This window comes from Delphinapterus leucas, chromosome 18 (assembly GCF_059928025.1).
Source record: "Delphinapterus leucas isolate spDelLeu-1000000601 "Yukka" chromosome 18, BTC_Dleu_Yukka2, whole genome shotgun sequence".
NCBI lineage: Eukaryota > Metazoa > Chordata > Mammalia > Artiodactyla > Monodontidae > Delphinapterus > Delphinapterus leucas.
Genome location: NC_143146.1, coordinates 68,189,687 through 68,208,707, shown reverse-complemented (window position 1 = coordinate 68,208,707; position 19,021 = coordinate 68,189,687). Strand labels below are relative to the sequence as shown.

The 19,021-nt window shown below is 33.1% G+C and overlaps 1 protein-coding gene across 1 annotated transcript in view; it reads left to right on the top strand.

The window, feature by feature from the left end:
• Positions 1–19,021, top strand: part of NBEA (neurobeachin) — a 620,750-nt gene that overhangs the window by 46,098 nt on the left and 555,631 nt on the right. Inside the window, exons 2-5 of the mRNA XM_022574654.2 lie at positions 6,633–6,864; positions 10,360–10,460; positions 10,702–10,797; positions 18,531–18,652. Coding sequence (XP_022430362.2) covers positions 6,633–6,864; positions 10,360–10,460; positions 10,702–10,797; positions 18,531–18,652 — 551 coding nt within the window. The remainder of the gene's footprint in view (positions 1–6,632; positions 6,865–10,359; positions 10,461–10,701; positions 10,798–18,530; positions 18,653–19,021) is intronic.

The window sequence follows — 19,021 nt, the reverse complement described above, 5'->3', positions numbered from 1 at the left end:
TATTTTAAAGAAGGCACTTATCGTATGATAGTTATTCCCTTTGTTTCCTCCTCCCTTCCGTAGAGTTTTTGTGATAGCAGCATTTGTTATACTCTTGGGTATAGTTATTCCTGTACCGCAGAAAGATTGTCAATATAAATTACTTGTAGAGAAGACTTGTGTAAAAGAAATAGGAAAAAAACCCAGTAATTTTCTATTTTTCTTGCCTTGGTTTGTTGGCTCGGTTTAGGATCATTAACTTATTATGTTCATGTCCAAATTATAAAGTTTTCCTGTTATTTGCTGAACACTTATCTAAAAGTCATTTATTACATATGCTAATGTTTAACATCAGATTTTGAAGGTTAGATGACTGGTGGCAGTACATATTTATGTCTTGTGGGTGATCTCTCTGGTAATGATACTTTTAATTCTTTATGATATTGACAAGACAAATTCTGATGCTGACACTAGCTTAGGGACCTTGGGCAGGTTACTTAACTTATGCTAACCTCAATTTCCTTATTTGAGATACTCATCTCCCAGAGTTATGAGGATTAAATGAGGCTATATGCATAAATTATGCAACATATAATTAATGTTCACAAAATGGTGGTTCTTAATTATCATGTTTTCACTTTTTTGTTTCTTTGTAAAATTACACAGTTATAGCTTTATATTGAAGATCTATTCTTTAGAAATTAATAATTCAAGAGCTTTATAATTAGATTATATCTGCTTCTATAAGTAATTTGATTGGCTAACAGTAGAAGACATCTGTGAACTAATAGAAAGCAAAACATAAGCTGGAAGACAGAATAGAGGAAGGAGATAAGACAAAAGCAGTTATCAAATTTTGAACACAAAATTAATTTTTTCTTTTGATGGGCCATTCTTTCTTGTTTCTTTGTGTGTCTCATAATTTTTTGTTGAAATCTGGACATTCTGAATATTGTAATGTGGAAACTCTGGAAATTCTGTTCTTTTCCCTACTCTTGAGTTTGTAGTTGCTATTGTGTGTTATTATTGCTGTTTGCTTAGTAGCTTTTCTAAATTATATTCTGTATTCTGTATAAGATCTGTATTCTCTGCCACTTTTGGCCATTGAAGGCTTTGTTCTGTTAGTTTGATGGGCAGCAGATGTTTTGACAGAGTTACCTTAAATGCCTGGAGCCAAGGAAGGGAAAAAAAGGAAAGGAAAATGCTCTTCCCCATCTTTTGCTCTGTGCTGGAGACTTCTTCAGTGTTTGGTCAGGCTGTTTACATCTCTGCTTTAGCTTTTACTTCCTACTTGTGTAGAGCCTAAAGGTCAGCTACAAATGAAAGCTTAGGGACTTTGTAGACCTTTTCTGAATGTGCGACCTGCCCTGGGCATGCATGTGGCTTTCTGGATTACCCAGTATACATGAAAGCTTTTGAAAGACCTTATAGCCACATTTATCTCCTTTCCCCATGTCTTCCTTCCCAGGCTTCCAGGTCTGTCTACTGCTTGACCCAAGTGTTGGCTTGCCTCAGGTGCTGCAGCTAATACATGTGCCTTTAAAGGCTTTCAGCACAAGTGTTCTAGCTCTAGGAACGTTCTGAGTTGAGTGAAGCAAAGAAAATTCTTTGTGTCTATCCTTGAGGGAGCTGCCAGTCAGGTTCAGACCTACAACTACAGTTCTTTGAGAATAAGGTCCCTAGTGCTTCCTTTGGAACTAGCAACCCTCACCACCATTGCAGGCTTGCGTTCTCGTGACTGTTGCCAATCTGAGGGATTGAAGGTGGGACGTGCCCCACAAAGCAGTAGCTTCTTCCTCACCGTCTTCCCTTGGTTGTTGTACATTTTTGACTTGATTCCAGAAATCTTCAGAAGTTTATTCTGCCAGTTTTTGCTAGATCATTAGTTTTTTAGGGAGGACATAGCTGCCCACTCTGGTGTTTTTTGGTGACATCACTCCCATTCTTTTTCAAAGGAAGATATTGTAATTGATTTCACTTGAAAATAGTTAGAAACTGGAAGTATATTTAAGCCTGATTTTAACAACTAAAAATTGTGTGTATTGTACTTAGTCCCTTACTTAGACAATAACATGTCTCCCGAATTTTACCTGTGAAACCTTACATATTTTTTAAGTGGTAATAGAAGAAAAAAATAATGCAACCAAGGGGTATAAACAAGAATGAGGAAACATTTTCTTTGGCTTTGTGGTCATCTCTGGAACTTTAGAAAAGTTATATGGCATTAAGAGCAATTCATTGCTAAAAGAGAAAAGTAGAGTATGGTAGAAAGTCTTTGGCTTACAACCTGATGATGGACCATGAATTTGTGAAGCTCTCCTGCCAGCCTACTTACCTCCCTTCTGTCCTCTCATCCTGCCATCTTCCCATTTCCATGTTAAATATTGAATAATTTGCATGGGTTTGTCAGTGTGCTAGTGATGTAGATATGGTTGATAGTTAGAAATGGTCCTTACCCTTACAAAGCTTACTGTAAACTGGGGGTGGAAAGAAATCTGTAAACATCTAGGATATCCTGAAATGATTGCTGTGATGTGGATGGGTTGTAATGCGAGTTCAGAGAAAGACAGTGTTTGTAGTTACTAGGAAGACTTTCTGGATTAAGTGGTATCTAAACTGATATTTGGAGGTTTAATGGAAGTTAAAATTAGGGGTTGGGAGAGAACCCTATTTCATGCATAGGGAGTAACATTATAAAGAGTTTTAGATGAAGTGAGAGATGGCATTGTGGAAATGTTTTTTATGACAGTAGCTAGGGAATGGAAAGTAGAGGAAGCTGAATGTGGGGTGTTGAACTGGGGCTTTATAAGCAATGTTATCTAGTTTAGAGTTTATCCACAGATTTGCAAAGATTTGCAAAGAAATCCAACTGGTTAATAATTATCCAGTTTGATTTAGTCTAATGTACATTGAATTATTCCATATGATCCTAACTAATAACCTAAGATTTCAAAATAAAGATATTTAAAACTCTGTACTTAAAAAATAAAAGACACTTAAATTGCTAGTAATTATAAACCTTAGTACTTTCAGAAGATAATACATTTCCAGGCCAGCATTTGATATTCTAAATTTTTCTACAGTAATTTTTATGCTTTTATGTAAATAAAACTTACTTCATTAAACAGGCTCACCAATATTTATTTTATTCACTTACGACAGATTCTTGAGTAGGAAGGGCCATTGTGGACCGCTTTTCTTGAATGCCAATACCTTTTAGAATTTTAAGGAGAAGGCCTGGAGGAAAAGAAAACCCTTAACTGTGCAAATAGAGTGTCATATTGACACATTCAGATTTACAGGAAGTCTCAATTCATTTATAAATCTCATTTGTACTATGGTAACAGTGATTTTAGGTTTTTTTTTTTTTTTTTTGGTTTAGCTTTCTAGCCTGTCATGTCAATTTTTTTGCTTTTTAAAATGTTTTCCTGTGTTTCCTTTTTTAGTGTTTATTGCTAATTTTCCTGTAATTGAGCCTTCAAAGTCTTAGACATTCTTACTGAAATAATTCATTTAAATAACTTTAAATAAACTGGTTGTTTTCCTTTATTGTGATTTACTACCTCTTGATGTTTCATTTCTTACCCACGGAAATCATTTTGTCTTCCCTCATTTTACCCATACACTGTTCTCAAAGCACTAATTTCTTAATAGAGCTACTATGACACGTCCCATCTCTGTTTTTTAAGTTTACACTCTTGACTTCATAGCAAGTTGTTTCGGTACATTTTCTAGTCTAGATTAGAATCCTGGATCTGCCACTTACTCATGTGTGACTTTGGTTATGTTGCGTAACCTCATTTATCTTCAGTTTCCCTCTCTGAAGACAACTATGCCTTTTCCTCATAGGGTTGTTAGGGAATTGTTTAAATAATAAAGACTGACTGTTTCTAGTTTTTCTTGTATGCTTTAGTTGATAAATATTGAACTGTTCATTACAAGTGAGGAATAAATATTTCCCTAATCTTGGAATGATATTTCTGCAAGCAGTTAGCCTCCTTAATACTAATGTATTAAAAATTATAATAGGAGTTAGAAAGACCATCCAAAAACATAGGTCCACTCTGTTCTAACGTTTATAATAAATGTTTTTACAGCTTCTGGCAGTGAAATCAGGGAGCCATAACTGTGCTTTTTTGTAATTAAATGATGTATAGAAAGGGGCATTGTTTTTTTAACTGTGAAAGATAGAGCCTTAGGCTTCACATAATAGCTTGATTGTTAGAATTACACATTATAATTGTTAATTCCTTTAAAAGCAGACTATTTTTTGTTACCACTGAGCCCATTTCTGTTATTTACTCATTTGATAATGGTTCTTGGGTAGACCAGATTCTACTTAAGCATTTACAACTCATTAAGGAGATTAGTCTAAAAAATTCTTCAGTGTTCTTCCATTTTAGTGTATACTGATTCTTACAGAGATTTATTCTGAGTCTTATAGACTTAAACTTTGGTATCTACTTCTTTTAGTTCAGTCAGTAAGTTGTCATTGTTTTTCAAATCTGTTTATTTCTCTGTGGTTCACTTCTGGAGAACCTCTTCTAAGTTACTAATCATGGGTTTACAAGTTTCATAGTAGTGACCCAAGTCAATTGGATATATGAATATGAAAAAGTAAGCAATGCTTGGTGAGACCATGGCACGGTGAAAATGATGCTTGAGTTGGTTTTGCTAGATCTACAAGTAATATCTAAGAGTACACGATCTACAATAATTTAGCTTTTCCTGGAAACATAAGGTTTACACTGGCTGTTTCATGGTACTTTATAAGTATGTGATCAGATGACTACAGTTTTTAGCTCAAAGTTGCGGTAAGAGAACTGGTAATAGCTAACGTTAACTCCTTAACTGAATGCTAACTATATGCCTGACTTTGTTACTAAGTGCTTATAACCCAATTACTTTATTTAATCTTTACAACAACCCTATTAGGTAGGAACTTTTATTCCCATATTGTAGATGAAGTGACAGGCTTAGAGAAGTAGCATCATTAAAGTGAGTGGTGCAGCTAAAATCAGAATCCAGGAAGTCTGAATTAGAGCGAATCTCTTAACCATTCCCATAGCTATTTTTGTTAATAAACCAGAAATAGTAGGAGGAGTTGAAGTCGTTTCACACATAGAAGTAAAACCAACTTTTAACCAGAGAGAATATCTAGGTCAGTAAAAGGTTGGAAGTTAGCATAAGGGCTTGTTTCTTATAAAGTTGAATTTTGGAGCTGTTACAGAGAAAATATATATACAGAGTATAATATTTTACAATTTGAGAATATTTTGTTTTTAAATTCTTGAATTCTAGAACTTTTAAAATATTTGCTTCTTTGTCATTAGTTGCTGTGAGAATTAAGTTATTTACTATATGTAAAGCACTTAGAATAATACTAAATGGTATGTGAGATTAGGTGGTAGTATTATTACCATTATTTTCAAATTTATATTATACAGTGTGCTCATCCATCCATATTAATGAACACCTTTCATTGATGGAAAATTAATTTGACTTCTTGAATCTAATCTCTAGCCCCTGTCTGAACCTAATTTATGTCTTCTTTTATACTTTATGTAATTTATAAGCCAAATGCAACCCTTTTTGGAATAAAGTAGAGCATACGTAAATACGTATATAGATCTTTATTTCTAGAATTTAGCACTGTTAGTGCATGGACTTTTTCTTGTCCACAGATATACTTCTAGTTCTTAGAACAGTAAGTTCTAGTCTTTAATAAATAAAATATTTGTTGAATGAATGAATGAATGAATGAATGACTTCACATTTGTCACGCATTTTATATATGGCTATTATTTTCTGCCTAAATTTTCTATTCTCTAGATCAAAAAGATATCCAGTTTGTTAATGTTCTTCCTTAAGAATGGTACTTATTACTGAATAAACTAATTAATGTGAGATTTGATCAATAGACAATAGGAGTATCATTGTATCTTTTATTACATGTGTATTTGTCTATTGCTGTAGTAAAGTAGCATTTGGGAGGAGGAATACTACTTTTGACTCACTTGGCATAATGCCACAAGTCAAATATGCTGCCATTAAATCAGCTTTCTTTCCCAGTTCACATGTTTTTTTTAAAAAAATACTACTAGATATTAGGTATTTCTCGTGTAAACATTTTTAACATTAATTCTGTTATTTCAACATTTACTGTAAGTTTGCTAATCTAGTTTCATGTTTCTTCATATTCTATACATGGAGATTAGACCCACCTATTCTTTTTCAGTTACATCTATTTTATTTGTCAGTCTAGTAATATAAAAGAAAATGAATTTTCATGTCTTGAAATTTACCCTTAGTGATCTCTGCATCTTCTAGTAATTTTCACTTTTCAAAGCCAACATCTTTTAAAGGGAATTTGCCCAGAATCCCACCTCTTAGTCATTTGCTCTATTTTACTATATTTTTCGAGATTTGAAATCACCTTTTCAAATTGAAAAAAAAAAAAATTAGACTTCTCTTTGCTAGTTTTAATTTTAACAGCACCTTTCACTTATCTGTAGTGAAATTTTCATCAAAATTAATTTCAGGCTAGAAGACTTGAAATTTTTTAAAGTAGCTAATACTTTCTTGCTAGCTTTGCTGTTATATGTGTAACCTCTCACATTATCATTGGTGATTTTTTTTCTGTTTATTTTTAGCTGGTTGGTGGAGAGTTTGACTTGGAGATGAACTTTATTATCCAGGATGCTGAGAGTATAACATGCATGACAGAGCTTTTGGAACACTGTGATGTCACATGTCAAGCAGAAATATGGAGCATGTTTACAGCCATCCTACGAAAAAGTGTTCGGAATTTACAGACTAGTACAGAAGTTGGGCTAATTGAGCAAGTATTGCTGAAAATGAGTGCTGTAGATGACATGATAGCAGGTATGGGATTATCTGACAGGAAAGTATAATTTAAATGTTTATAAAGATTCATATACTTCTCTTTATGTTCTATAGGTTATATAGTTTTGTTGAAGCTACCTTGTTTTAAAATAGATAAGTAGAAATGTATGGGAAATTTGCCTTTTATGTTAAGGGGAAACCTGAAGAATGAAAGATGACTTCTGTATTAGACAAAAATAATTACTGTTTTGGTTTTCCAGGTTTTAGAAAATCTCAGTAATGTGGAATAAGTGCTATGAAATCTATCAGAAAAATAAACAGTACATTTCTATGTAGAACTTAATTAATAAACCTTTATATAATTAAAATATCACAATACATATTACATTTCTATAAAATTACCACTTTATTAAAAGTTCTGTGAACTCCATGTTCTCCAGTCTGACATATATGGTACTATGACAGGAGGTGCTAAAAGCCTTCGGACAAGCAGGCTGTAGTTTTTGGAAGTGTCGATTTTACTTTGATATTTTTTTGGAGGAACTTTTGTGTTCAAATAAATGCAGATATATTGTTAATTAGAACATACTATTTGCATGAAATTTCAAGATAAAAATAATAATTTGGTGTTTGTTATGTGTTATTTCAAATAATAATTTTCATATCTGTAATTCTTCACTGTCAATCCTTTACCCACCTGCAAGTCCATTCTCCTCTGTAGTTAGATGCACTTCAGTAGAAATGTTTTGAAAGATGGTCCCAGAGCAACAGTTATTTCCCAGAAAATAAGGAGTTTGAAATGTTGATTCTCTTAAGCCATGAATCTTCCATATAACTTTCTTATGACATGAAAAGGTTTCATAATTCTAAAAGTGCTAGTATAATTCCTCACAATATATGATCAATATCTGATCCTTAAAAATAGTTCAGCACCAGAAAATCCTCTATAATATTTTGATCTATGCATAATTAATTTTAATATCAGTAGAACAAAACATTAAACAAGAAAAAATAGAATGAAGAATAAAGATCAGTGCTTTTCAAATTTAAGCAATATTTTGAAATTTTTGTTTTTCTTATAGAGTATATTAAAATCATTTCTAATTGCTTTTGAGGTGGCATCTATCTCTATTTAGAATGATGTAGTATTCTCTATATTGGTTACTAATGGCTAACTTCATGAAAAATGAGAATCAAAATTAAAACATCTTTTTGATGAAAATATGGTACCATCTGCAAATTTTAGCATTAACAGGAATTTATATGTATAAACTTATATGTACACATGTTGTATAGAACATCATGTGATCTTTGAATCCTCATATCTGGATTTAAGCCCTTAAAATTCTTTTTCTTTTCTTTCTTTCTTTTTTTGTAAATAAAGTGCACTTTATAGAATGCACTTTAGAAAATGAGCCACAATTACGAACATACTAGCTTACTGTACATAATTCATGAGCACTGAGAAGTAAGCTGATAGTAAGCATGATAGTACCACAGAGCTTTTCACATTTTCTGTTATACAAAGCTTCTTAATTCCCTTATCCTTTATTCTCATTAATGATAATGTGGATAACACAAATTTTTCACTTTTTGTTATTTAAGTGATGAATAAGTGTTAGAAAAATACCTCTACCTTACTTTTCCATAGAGAAATTAAAATTTAGATGACATACTAATGAAGCACCAGTAACCACCAAAACACTGCTGAGTTTTCACTCTGAGTGTTTTGTAGCATGCTAAGTTCAAAGAAATTCTTTTCATTTAATAATATGAAGATATCATATTAGAAGGTGGTTAAACATCTATAGTAAATTGATAAGAGAATTTCATAGTCTTAGTATTTTTTCTCCTTTAAAAATCTGGTACAGAAAAGACCTTTTTTATAGACCTTTTAAAATTTTATAATAAAATTAAAAACTGAGGTGCTTGGCTATCTTATCTGTATAATAAATAAGAAATCTTAATAATTATGTAATTAAATACAAACGTAATAGGTCACTTTTTGTGACATACATAGGAGATGAGATAAAAGTTTGGAAATAGAATTCTTTTAAAATAGTATTTGTAGGCATACCTTTAAGAAATCTTCTATGAAGGTTTTGTCATTGCAGCTAATTGCTTAAAAATGCTTTATATTAACTTAGGATTTTAAAGTGCTTGGTTTTTATCTAGAATTTTTTCTTAGAAGCAGATATTCTGACTAATATGTAGTAACTATGAACATTTTTATTACTTGAATGATGAATGGTCTTTCATTAAAAGATATCTCTTTAAACTATCCAGTCACAGGTTTATCGTAGAGATTGCTTACTTATAATGGTGTTAAGTAAGAATAAGTCAGTTCTTTATTGATGAAAATAACCATATTAAATTTCTAATTTGAAATACATAATAAATATTTTTAAAGTCTCAAAGTTCAACTAACTAATGTATGATATTGGATAATGTATAGTACATGTCAATAATTATTTCAACTTATCCTAACCTAACCTATTTTATTAATTGATGATAAATTGTTTATAATGTATATTTATTGTAATAACTTGAGTAGTATCTTTAATTCTTAGGACGTGCTTTAGAAATTGAGAAAATGAAGTATAAGTATTTAGATGTTTAATTTCTTGCAAAAAATGATTGATAGAGGTACTATTACAATGTCTAGAGATGAGAAAGTAATCAGAGACAAGAGATTAAATGTATAATTTTTTCTTATTATCTGGTGAGCTGGTGTGTCTCTTATATGAACATAAACACATTATCATAATGGATGTCACTAGTCAGATGTTCAAATGGTACTTCTATTTAGAGACTAGTAAGTAAGAGTGAGGGCTCTGGAGCCATACTGCCTAGGTTTGAATTTTGACTACCACTTAGAGTGCGTTGTTGGGCAGTGTGATTAAGTTATCTATGCTTCACTTTCCTCATTTTTAGAAGGGGATAATAATAATACTTACCTCGTAGGCTTGTTAGGAGGATTTGTGAAGTTAATGCATGTAAACCACTTGGAATAATGCCAGGCAAGGAGTGAGTGCCCCAAATTGTTGTTAATGGGCCAAGGACTATTTCAAGAATGTACTTTATTAAGAGTAGATAATTCTAAAAGAAAATGTGGTTAACCATCACTTTTTCATTTGAAAATAACAAATTTACAATGTTAAATCATTGTACCGTTGCATTTTTTTGCCTGCTTTTCCCAGCATATAGCAGATTTGTGTGTGTGTGTGTGTGCGCGTATGTGTGTGTATTCTGAGAATTTATAAAATCCATTTTATATAATTTTTCAAAGAGAACTTAATTGAAATGGTAATCCTGATGGGGAGAAAATCCTAAAATTCAAATATAATTTTTTGCTTATCTGATGAGTTAAAAATTGTTAATTAGAACGGCTATTCATGAGGGCATTTAGCTATAATACATATCCATATATATGTAGAAATGACAAGATAACTTTTGCTCTTTCAAAAAGTATATTTACCTTGACAGATGGCAGCTCATGACTAGAGTTCAGAATAACTTTATTTTCCTTTGAAGATCTTCTAGTTGATATGTTGGGGGTTCTTGCCAGCTACAGCATCACTGTCAAGGAGTTGAAGCTTTTGTTCAGCATGCTTCGAGGAGAAAGTGGAATCTGGGTAAGCTGTGGTCAGAGGGAAAAGTATTCAATATCAGTGCATTAATACTTAATGTTCAACAGTTCGTCTCTAGAGAGCTATAAACTTGAATTTGTAACGGAAATTGTTCCTCTTAAAGAGTTTATTAAATGATTTAAAATTAATTTTCTTTCAAGTTAGAAAACATTCTGGTGGTTAAGGTGATATATTAGGTATTTTTGTTAAATTTGTACAGTGACATTTCTTTTTCTTGTTTCCTTAGCCAAGACATGCAGTAAAATTATTATCAGTTCTTAATCAGATGCCGCAAAGACATGGTCCTGATACTTTTTTCAATTTCCCTGGTTGTAGTGCTGCGGTAAGTTTTAAATACATATGCTTGTTTTTATTTCTTTTAAGTCAACTCTGTAAAGGTATAATTTACATACAGTAAAATTCCCCAATTTAAAAAGTACAGTTTGTTGAGTTTTGAATAGTCCTGTAACCACCACGACAGTCATGATTTAGAACAATTCTGTCACCCACCAAAATTCCCTTGTGTCTCTTTGAATCCTGTTCCCTCTCCCTAGGCTGTCCCTTGCAACCTTTGATTTATTTTGTGTTTGTATAATTCTATCTTTTCATATAAATAAAATCATACAGTATGTAGTCTTTTCTGCCAGGCTTCTTTTACTTACCATAATGCTTTTGAGATTATCCATGTTGTAGTTTATCAGTAATTCTATTCCTTTTTATTCTGAGTAGTATTACATTTTATGGATATACCGCAGTTTATCCATTCACTAGTTGATGGACTTTTGGGTTTTCAGTTTTTGGTTATTGTAAATAAAACTGCTAGATCTTGAATAAAGGTCTTCTGCAGGTATGTATTTTTATCTCTTGAGTAAATACGAAAGAGTGAGATTGCTAGTTTTTATGTTAAGTATGTATTTCATTTCATGATAAACATGCAAATTGCTTTTTCTCTAGTGGAAAATTTTGCATCCCCATCAGCAGTGTATGAAAATCCCAGTTGATCTGCATCCTGGACATTGTGTCTTTTCAATTTGAAGCATGTAAATGGTTATGTAATGGCACCTGATTGTAGTTTTAATTTTGTATTGCCCTTATGACTGATGTTGAACATTTTTCATGTGTTTATTAGCCATTCTTAAATCTTTTGTGATGTTTGTGTTCAAATCTTCTGTTCACTTAAAAAAATGTGATTATTTGTCTTGTTATCTTAAGAGTTCATTATATATTTGGGGCGTAAGTTAATTTGGAAATGTGTTTGTCACACATTTCTCCCAGTCTGATGCTTATCTTCTTATTTTCTTAACAATATTTCTTGAAGTACAAAAGATTTTAATTTTGATGGAGTTCAATGAAAATTTTCTTTCTTTTATGACACATGATTTTATAATCTAAGAAATCGGTATAAACCAAGGTCACAGGATTTTTTTCTCTTATGCATTCTACTGAAAGTTGTGTTGTTTTACCTCTTATGTTTAGGTCTGTGATCCCTTTTGTATAAATTTTTAAAATATGATGTGAGGGAAGGTTGGAGGTTAAGTTTTGTTTGTTTAACGTATGACTATCAAATTGTTTCAAAGCCATTTGTTGAAGAGACAGTTCTTTTCACATTGGATTGTGTTGGCACCTTTCTTGAAAACTATCTGGCTGTGTTTGTGTGGATGTAGTTCTGAGTACTCCAATTCATGGGACACAATATATCTCTCCCTTTTTTTCATTTTCTTTGATGGTTCAGTGTTTTGCAGTTTTCAGCATGCCAGTCTTAAACATCTTTTGTTAAATTAATTCACAAATATTCCATATTGCTTTATGCTAGTATATAAAAATGCAAATTTTTTTGTATGTTGACCTTATATCCTGAGACCTTGCTAAACTCACTTACTTGTCCTAGCAGGTTTTTTTAGTAGATGCCTTTTTATTTCATTTTGTACCTTATTGCACTGGCTAGGACCTTCAATTAGTAATCGTAACAGTCTTGACTTATTCTCAGTCTTGGGGAGAGCATTAAGTATTTCACCATTAAGTATACTATTAGCGTTAGGTTTTAAGATATATCCTTTATCAGACTGAGGAAATTCTTTTCTATTCCTATTTACTGGGGTTTTTTTTTCATCATCAGTAAGTTAATATCAGTGTTGAATTTTATCAAATGCTTTTTCTGATTTTATTGAAATGATCATATAGTTTTTCTTCTTAATCTTTATTAATATGATGAATTACAGTGACTGATATTTCAGTATTAAATCACCTTTGCATTCCTGGGATAAAAACTACTTGATCGCAGTGTAATAACCTTTTTATACAACACTGGATTTGATTTGCTAACATATTGCTAAGAAACTTTGCAATTATTTCTATGAGTGATTTGACGATCTATTTTTCTTTTCCTGTGATAGCTTTCTCCAGTTTTGATGTTAGGGTAATTCCTCATAAAATGAGTTGGGAAGTATTTGTTTCTCTCTATTGAAGAGTTTGTGTAGAATTGATAATACTTATTCTTGAATGTGTGCTAGAATTCACTATTGAAGCCATCTGGGTCTGGAGTTTTGTTTGTGGGAAGGTTTTAAACTACAAACTTGGGCTTCCCTGGTGGCTCAGTGGTTGGGAGTCTGCCTGCCGATGCAGGGGACACGGGTTCGTGCCCCGGTCCGGGAAGATCCCACATGCTGCGGAGCGGCTGGGCCCATAAGCCATGGCCGCTGAGCCTGCGTGTCCGGAGCCTGTGCTCCGCAACGGGAGAGGCCACACACACACACACACACACACACACACAAATAATAATAATAATAATAAACTACAAACTTAATTTCTGTAGTAGATATAGGGAAATTTTCTGTTTGTTTTGAGTAAGCATTGGTAGTGTGTGTCTTTCAAGTAATTGTCCAGTTAATCTAAGTTGTTGAATATATTGGCATAAAGTTGTTAATCATATCCTCTATTATCCTTTTAATGTCTATGGGATATGTAGTGATGCCTCCTCTTTCATTCTTGTTACTATATTTTTTCCAGTCAGTCTAGCTGGAAGTTTATCCATTTTGTTGTTCTTTTCAACTAGCTTTCTCAGTAAGCTTGATTTCATCATTTCAATATACATGGTAGCATTGTAGAGCGTATGTGTAATTTTTGGCTAGAAGAACCGGTTTTGATTTCTGAATCCTCTAGTTCATTACTGTAGAGGACTAGCCCTTAGTGTTTCTTAGCTTACTTTCATGTAAAATATTAGCATTTTATAATGGAATAGGGTTACTGTGAGCCTGTAATGAAATAATATACTATTTAAGCACTATATAAGTTGTAAAACATAATGTAAATATTTATTGCTCTTTGGTTATTACAGGTACTTAAATGTCCTTTCAATCTCCCATTTCATCAACCATTATCCTAATTTTATATTTTTTCCTGACTATTTTGTTACTAATCTTTTAAGTTAGTTTCTACCAATTGTGAAACAAAAATAGGAACGTTAAAAAAAAAACAAAACACTTTCAAGATGGAAGCAAATCATTTTACATATCAGTTTGTTAGTGTAGAGCATATATAATATGTATGTATATTGTGGTACTTAGCAGAGAAAACACTGTCACTGTCCCTAAGGGGATGAGGGTTATTTTATATGTAATAGTTCTACTTATACACATATGTATTTCTAATACATTTTACAGAGCTGTTGTTGACCTGACATCTGATAGATTTCAGTCTAAGGTATGGGGAAGAAGAGCAAAGTGTTTTGACTGAAACATAAGCAAGTTGCTGTTTTATATATAGAATTAACAAAGTTTAATTAAAACGGAATTAATAACTGTTTTAATAAATTGCCTGAATTGCCTCAGTAAGATGGCAGTTAATCCGTTTTTAGCCATTCGATCACCAATTACCTATTGGTATGCAATGCATTTTACACACACATACACACACACAGAGATCATTTTATTTATATGTTAGTAGTAGTGTATGTTTGAATTGTTTTTGCTCAGGGGATATTGGTGGACTTACACTATCTCTTCCGCCTTTCCTGGTTTTTCCTGCATCACTCGTTTCCATAAGGGGTAGTTTGGATCAAGAGTATATCCTTTGTAGAGGAGGAAGCAGGGAAGGAACTAGAACATTTATAACTATTATTTCATTTGAGTCATACAAGCTATATAAGATAAATGATATTATTGTTGTTACATCAGTTGAGAAAACTAAGTAAGCCTCTACAGTATAACATTGTTCAGAGTCTTAAAGTAGTCACAACCTGAACCAAAATTTGCCTGCGTTTCATTTAACAATGGATTGGCTAATTTTCAGACATGTTACTTCTGCTATTGAACTGCTGAAAAATTCAGATAGGAGCTGATTTTAAAACCCTTACCATTACAGTGTGTTTGATAATCTGCTTCTGGATGAGCATGAACCAGTGGCATCTTAGTAACAAGAGGGTACATACTGTTTGGACCACTGCTCATAGCAGTGGCTTTGCGTGATTAAAATCATGATACAACTTACTTTCCCTCCAAAATAACCATATATGCTAGGCCTTCTGAATTGTATTTTATATTGTGGAGATGCCTTACTATGAGCCGGCTGCCTCTATATGAGCAGTTTGGTAATACTTACAGAGAGTTAGTTGAATTCTGCAGTGATTAGTGTAAAGGTGAATGACAAATGTAGGATGGCATTTTACGTGCTCTGTGACCTTTATGGATATACTGTCTAGATTTGCTTTTCATGATTATGGTTATTTCTTGAATTTGCTTAATTTAAGAAATAGTACACTCTTCTATTGACTGAAATAGTTAACTGAAAGCATCCTATATGAACATCAAAATCATTTTTTCTGCAAATTGCAACAGATAAGAATATAAACTTTGGAGTCAGCTAGTCCAGGAGACAGTGAGGGATATAGATTTCAGGGTCCTATGGACTCATTGGACACAATGAGGGATACCCAATTGTGGATACCAGAATATTGTAGAAGGAAATACAGAGGAAATGTGAAGGCAGCTTAAATCCAAAATCATAGAGATAGCCCAAAGGTCATGCCATTATCGCCATGGGATTAGAAGGAAATATAAAGAGTCTAGAAAATGGGTGATCAGGCACAAACGGTTGGGGAGTAAATGGGCCTGGATTCCACATAAGGCAGTAGTCTGCAAAGTTAGCTTTTGTGCCTTAAGGGAGAGTGTATGCATCAGTTAAACAGTTGGAAAAGGCTAGGAATACAATGTGCACTGTAAGAAGGAGCTGGTTGGTAGGTAACTGGAGCAGGAAGTTGAGACATACCCTCTAGAAATGGGAGAGTTCAGGTCCCTAAAACATTTTTTCTAGCCGTTACATATTGAAGACTATACTTCAGTAAAAAAATAATAAATTTAAAATACATATGTAATAAAAAAATAATTTTAAGAGAATGTCCTTGAGTAGAGGTAACTATCTTGTTGAAGAGATTGGCCATAATAAAGATCCTTATTTATCTATGAAATTTTTAGAAGTCCACAATGAAACTAAGAAAAATGCAGTCCTAGAGCCTCTCAGGTGTTTCATACCAGTTGTAGCAAGACCAAAGACTTATTATTTCATTATCACTCAAGCTTATTAGCTTTTTCTTTTGTGAGATTTTTTCTTTTTTCTGTTGTATTTTGGTTCACTAGTGTTTGCAACTGAATGTGATTTAGGACTCTCTCAGTCCTACTGTGGTGGAAGTGTAGTTCTGGAAAACTTGAAGAACAGCTTGTCTCAAATTCTTTCCTGTATCTCTTAGTTTAATGCAGCGTGTAAGTTCCAATGTAGGGCTCAGTAGACCAGATGATAAGACTGATGATATAGAAAGTGCTAGGGCCACTGGTTGGAAGTAAGAGATCTCTTGGGCATGTGGAGTAATGGGGGAAAAGAGAAGGAATGGGCTGCACTCTGCGTGCTTATTAACGCCGCTATGATAGTGCTGTCATGGACTGCCGTGGCTGGTATGAAAGGGCACTTGGGTATGCTGGTTGTGGCCAGAGGTTGGAAACCATGAATCTGACCCTGTTCCAATTGTGTTCCACAGGCATTATGAGCAAATTAATATATTTGTTAAGCTATTATTATAATTCTATAGAATCACTTCACTTTTCAATGTCCTCAATAAATATTTCTCCTGTTTACCTTGGTACTCTGAAGCAGCTATAGTAAGTGAAGTCTAGTTTAGTGAAACTTATGGAGGTATTAACCAGCAGTAAACTTGGCAAGAATTGCATTTTGCTAGCAAACAAAAAAACAAAGTAAAATATTTCCCTTTTTAAAAAGTCGAAAAAAGGCTGTATTGACAATTAAAGTGCCTGGACTAATTGCTTAAATATTAAAATCTGAGAGGACATTGTATAGGAAAATTTTTATTCATTGTTAGGGTTTGAGTCTTCATTTGAAATGGTATGTGTGTTTATGTGTTTTTGTGTGTGTGTTTTCATTTTGTTTTTATTTATGCAGCAGGCGCTTTGCCACTTTGAGATTTTTCATTGATCACATATTGATTATTTTCGATGTCTTAAGTCTCAATGCTGGGAGTATAAACTATATTTCTTACTCTTTGGGAACTCATTGGTAGACACAAAAGCAGCTTGTTAGAATAAGCTATTGTAGATTTAGGTACTAAGTGCTATGGAAAAACAATGAAAAGAGAAACTAGACTGGGGTGAAGTCCAGGAAAGCTTCACAGGAGAAGGAGATATTAGCCTGGTATTGAGGGTAATTGGGATCTTGTTGGAGGAAGTGTTTTGCACAGAAGTAGCATCATGTACAAAAAGGGGAGCTGTAACAGAACAGGTGGAACAGCTGCTGTGTTTAGATATACTTTGGAAAGTGGGGTAAGGTCCAAGAAGAGAATAAGATTGAAAGGGTTTGTTGGAGCCACAGTGTGTGTGAACAGCCTTGTATAACCTGAAGAAATTTAAACTTTATTTTATATGCAGAGGATTTTTATATGGAAGCTATATGTTATATTTGAGTAAGATCATTATCAGCAATACGAAGGATCTGTTTGGAGGAACAGATCAGTTATAAAATCATAAACGGGGGCTTCCCTCATGGCGCTGTGGTTAAGAATCTGCCCGCCAATGCAGGGGACACGGGTTCGAGCCCTGGTCCGGGAAGATCCCACATGCCGCGGAACAACTAAGCCCGTGCGCCACAACTACTGAGCCTGCGCTCTAGAGCCCTTGCACCACAACTACTGAAGCCCGCACACCTAGAGCCCGTGCTCTGCAACAAGAGAAGCCACTGCAATGAGAAGCCCGTGCACCACAACCAAGAGTAGCCCCCACTCACCGCAACTAGAGAAAGCCTGCGCTCAGCAATGAAGACCCAACACAGCCAAAACTAAAATAAATAAATTTTTTAAAAATCATAAAGGGTACTTATCTTTTATGTGAAGGAATTTAGATATCTCACAGAAAGATAAGTAAATCCACTCAGATGTTTTTTGACTTCAAGTCAAGTAATATACCACTTTCTCATTTTTTCCTTAGAATGTCTAGATTTTTTTTTATTACTATTACCTACTGAATACTATATTATTCCTTTCCTACTTGTGAGTGGATTTGAATCGTTTTTGGTCATAAATTTCAATGGTTCAGTTTCTGAATGATAAATCTCTTACTTTAGTATTAATATCATTTCTTAATACTTATATTTCTTCAGTATTTATTCCATTAACTTCTGTATTGCTTTTGGATTTGAAAATTCAGCTTTCTTTAATCAAGTGAAATATTACTGAAAACCTAACATAAACTATAGAAAACTGAAAATTCTGGAGCATATGTATAAGGGACTGTATATTGGTGAACTTGGAGGTGGACTTCTTGGAATACAGTCTGAACCATACTACGTAACTTAGATATGAAACTTGATTCATTGAATATTTGAAAATAATGCTTCTAGAGTCAACAAACAATATTAATAGATTATCTTAATATGATAATAGTTCCTATTTTTATATTTGTCCATGATTCTTTGATATTTATACCTTCATTGTTTTTTAATCTGTGGAAGCCATACTTGACCTTAGTTACTATTACATTTTCTTTAACTGATACTTTTGTATCTTTTTCCATTACCTTGTAGGCAATTGCATTGCCTCCTATTGCAAAGTGGCCTTATCAGAATGGCTTCACCCTAAACACTTGGTTTCGTATGGATCCATTAAATAACATTAATGTTGATAAGGATAAACCTTATCTTTATTGGTAAGTAATATATTTAATTTTAGTACTTTTGTCTTAAGCATTTCAATCTTGTAAATATGGAACAGTGTCAAGTGTCAAGGCAACATATTAAATAGAATAAGTAAATAAATAAATATATGTTAAAACTACAAAGATACAGTTATGTCAGTTTATTTTATTCACTTTTTGCTGTTGATTCTAGGCAACCTGCCTCACTATTTTTTCCCTCAATTACAGTTTAAGAGTCAAGGGTTACAGACCTCCTATCTCCAGTCTGCATAGTTCAATTGTGTGTTCTTAGTAAAAAAAAACAAAACAAAACAACAACAAAAAACTCCTACCAGATTTCATTCACTTTGCTTTTTGACTTAACATGGTTCTGTGAGCATA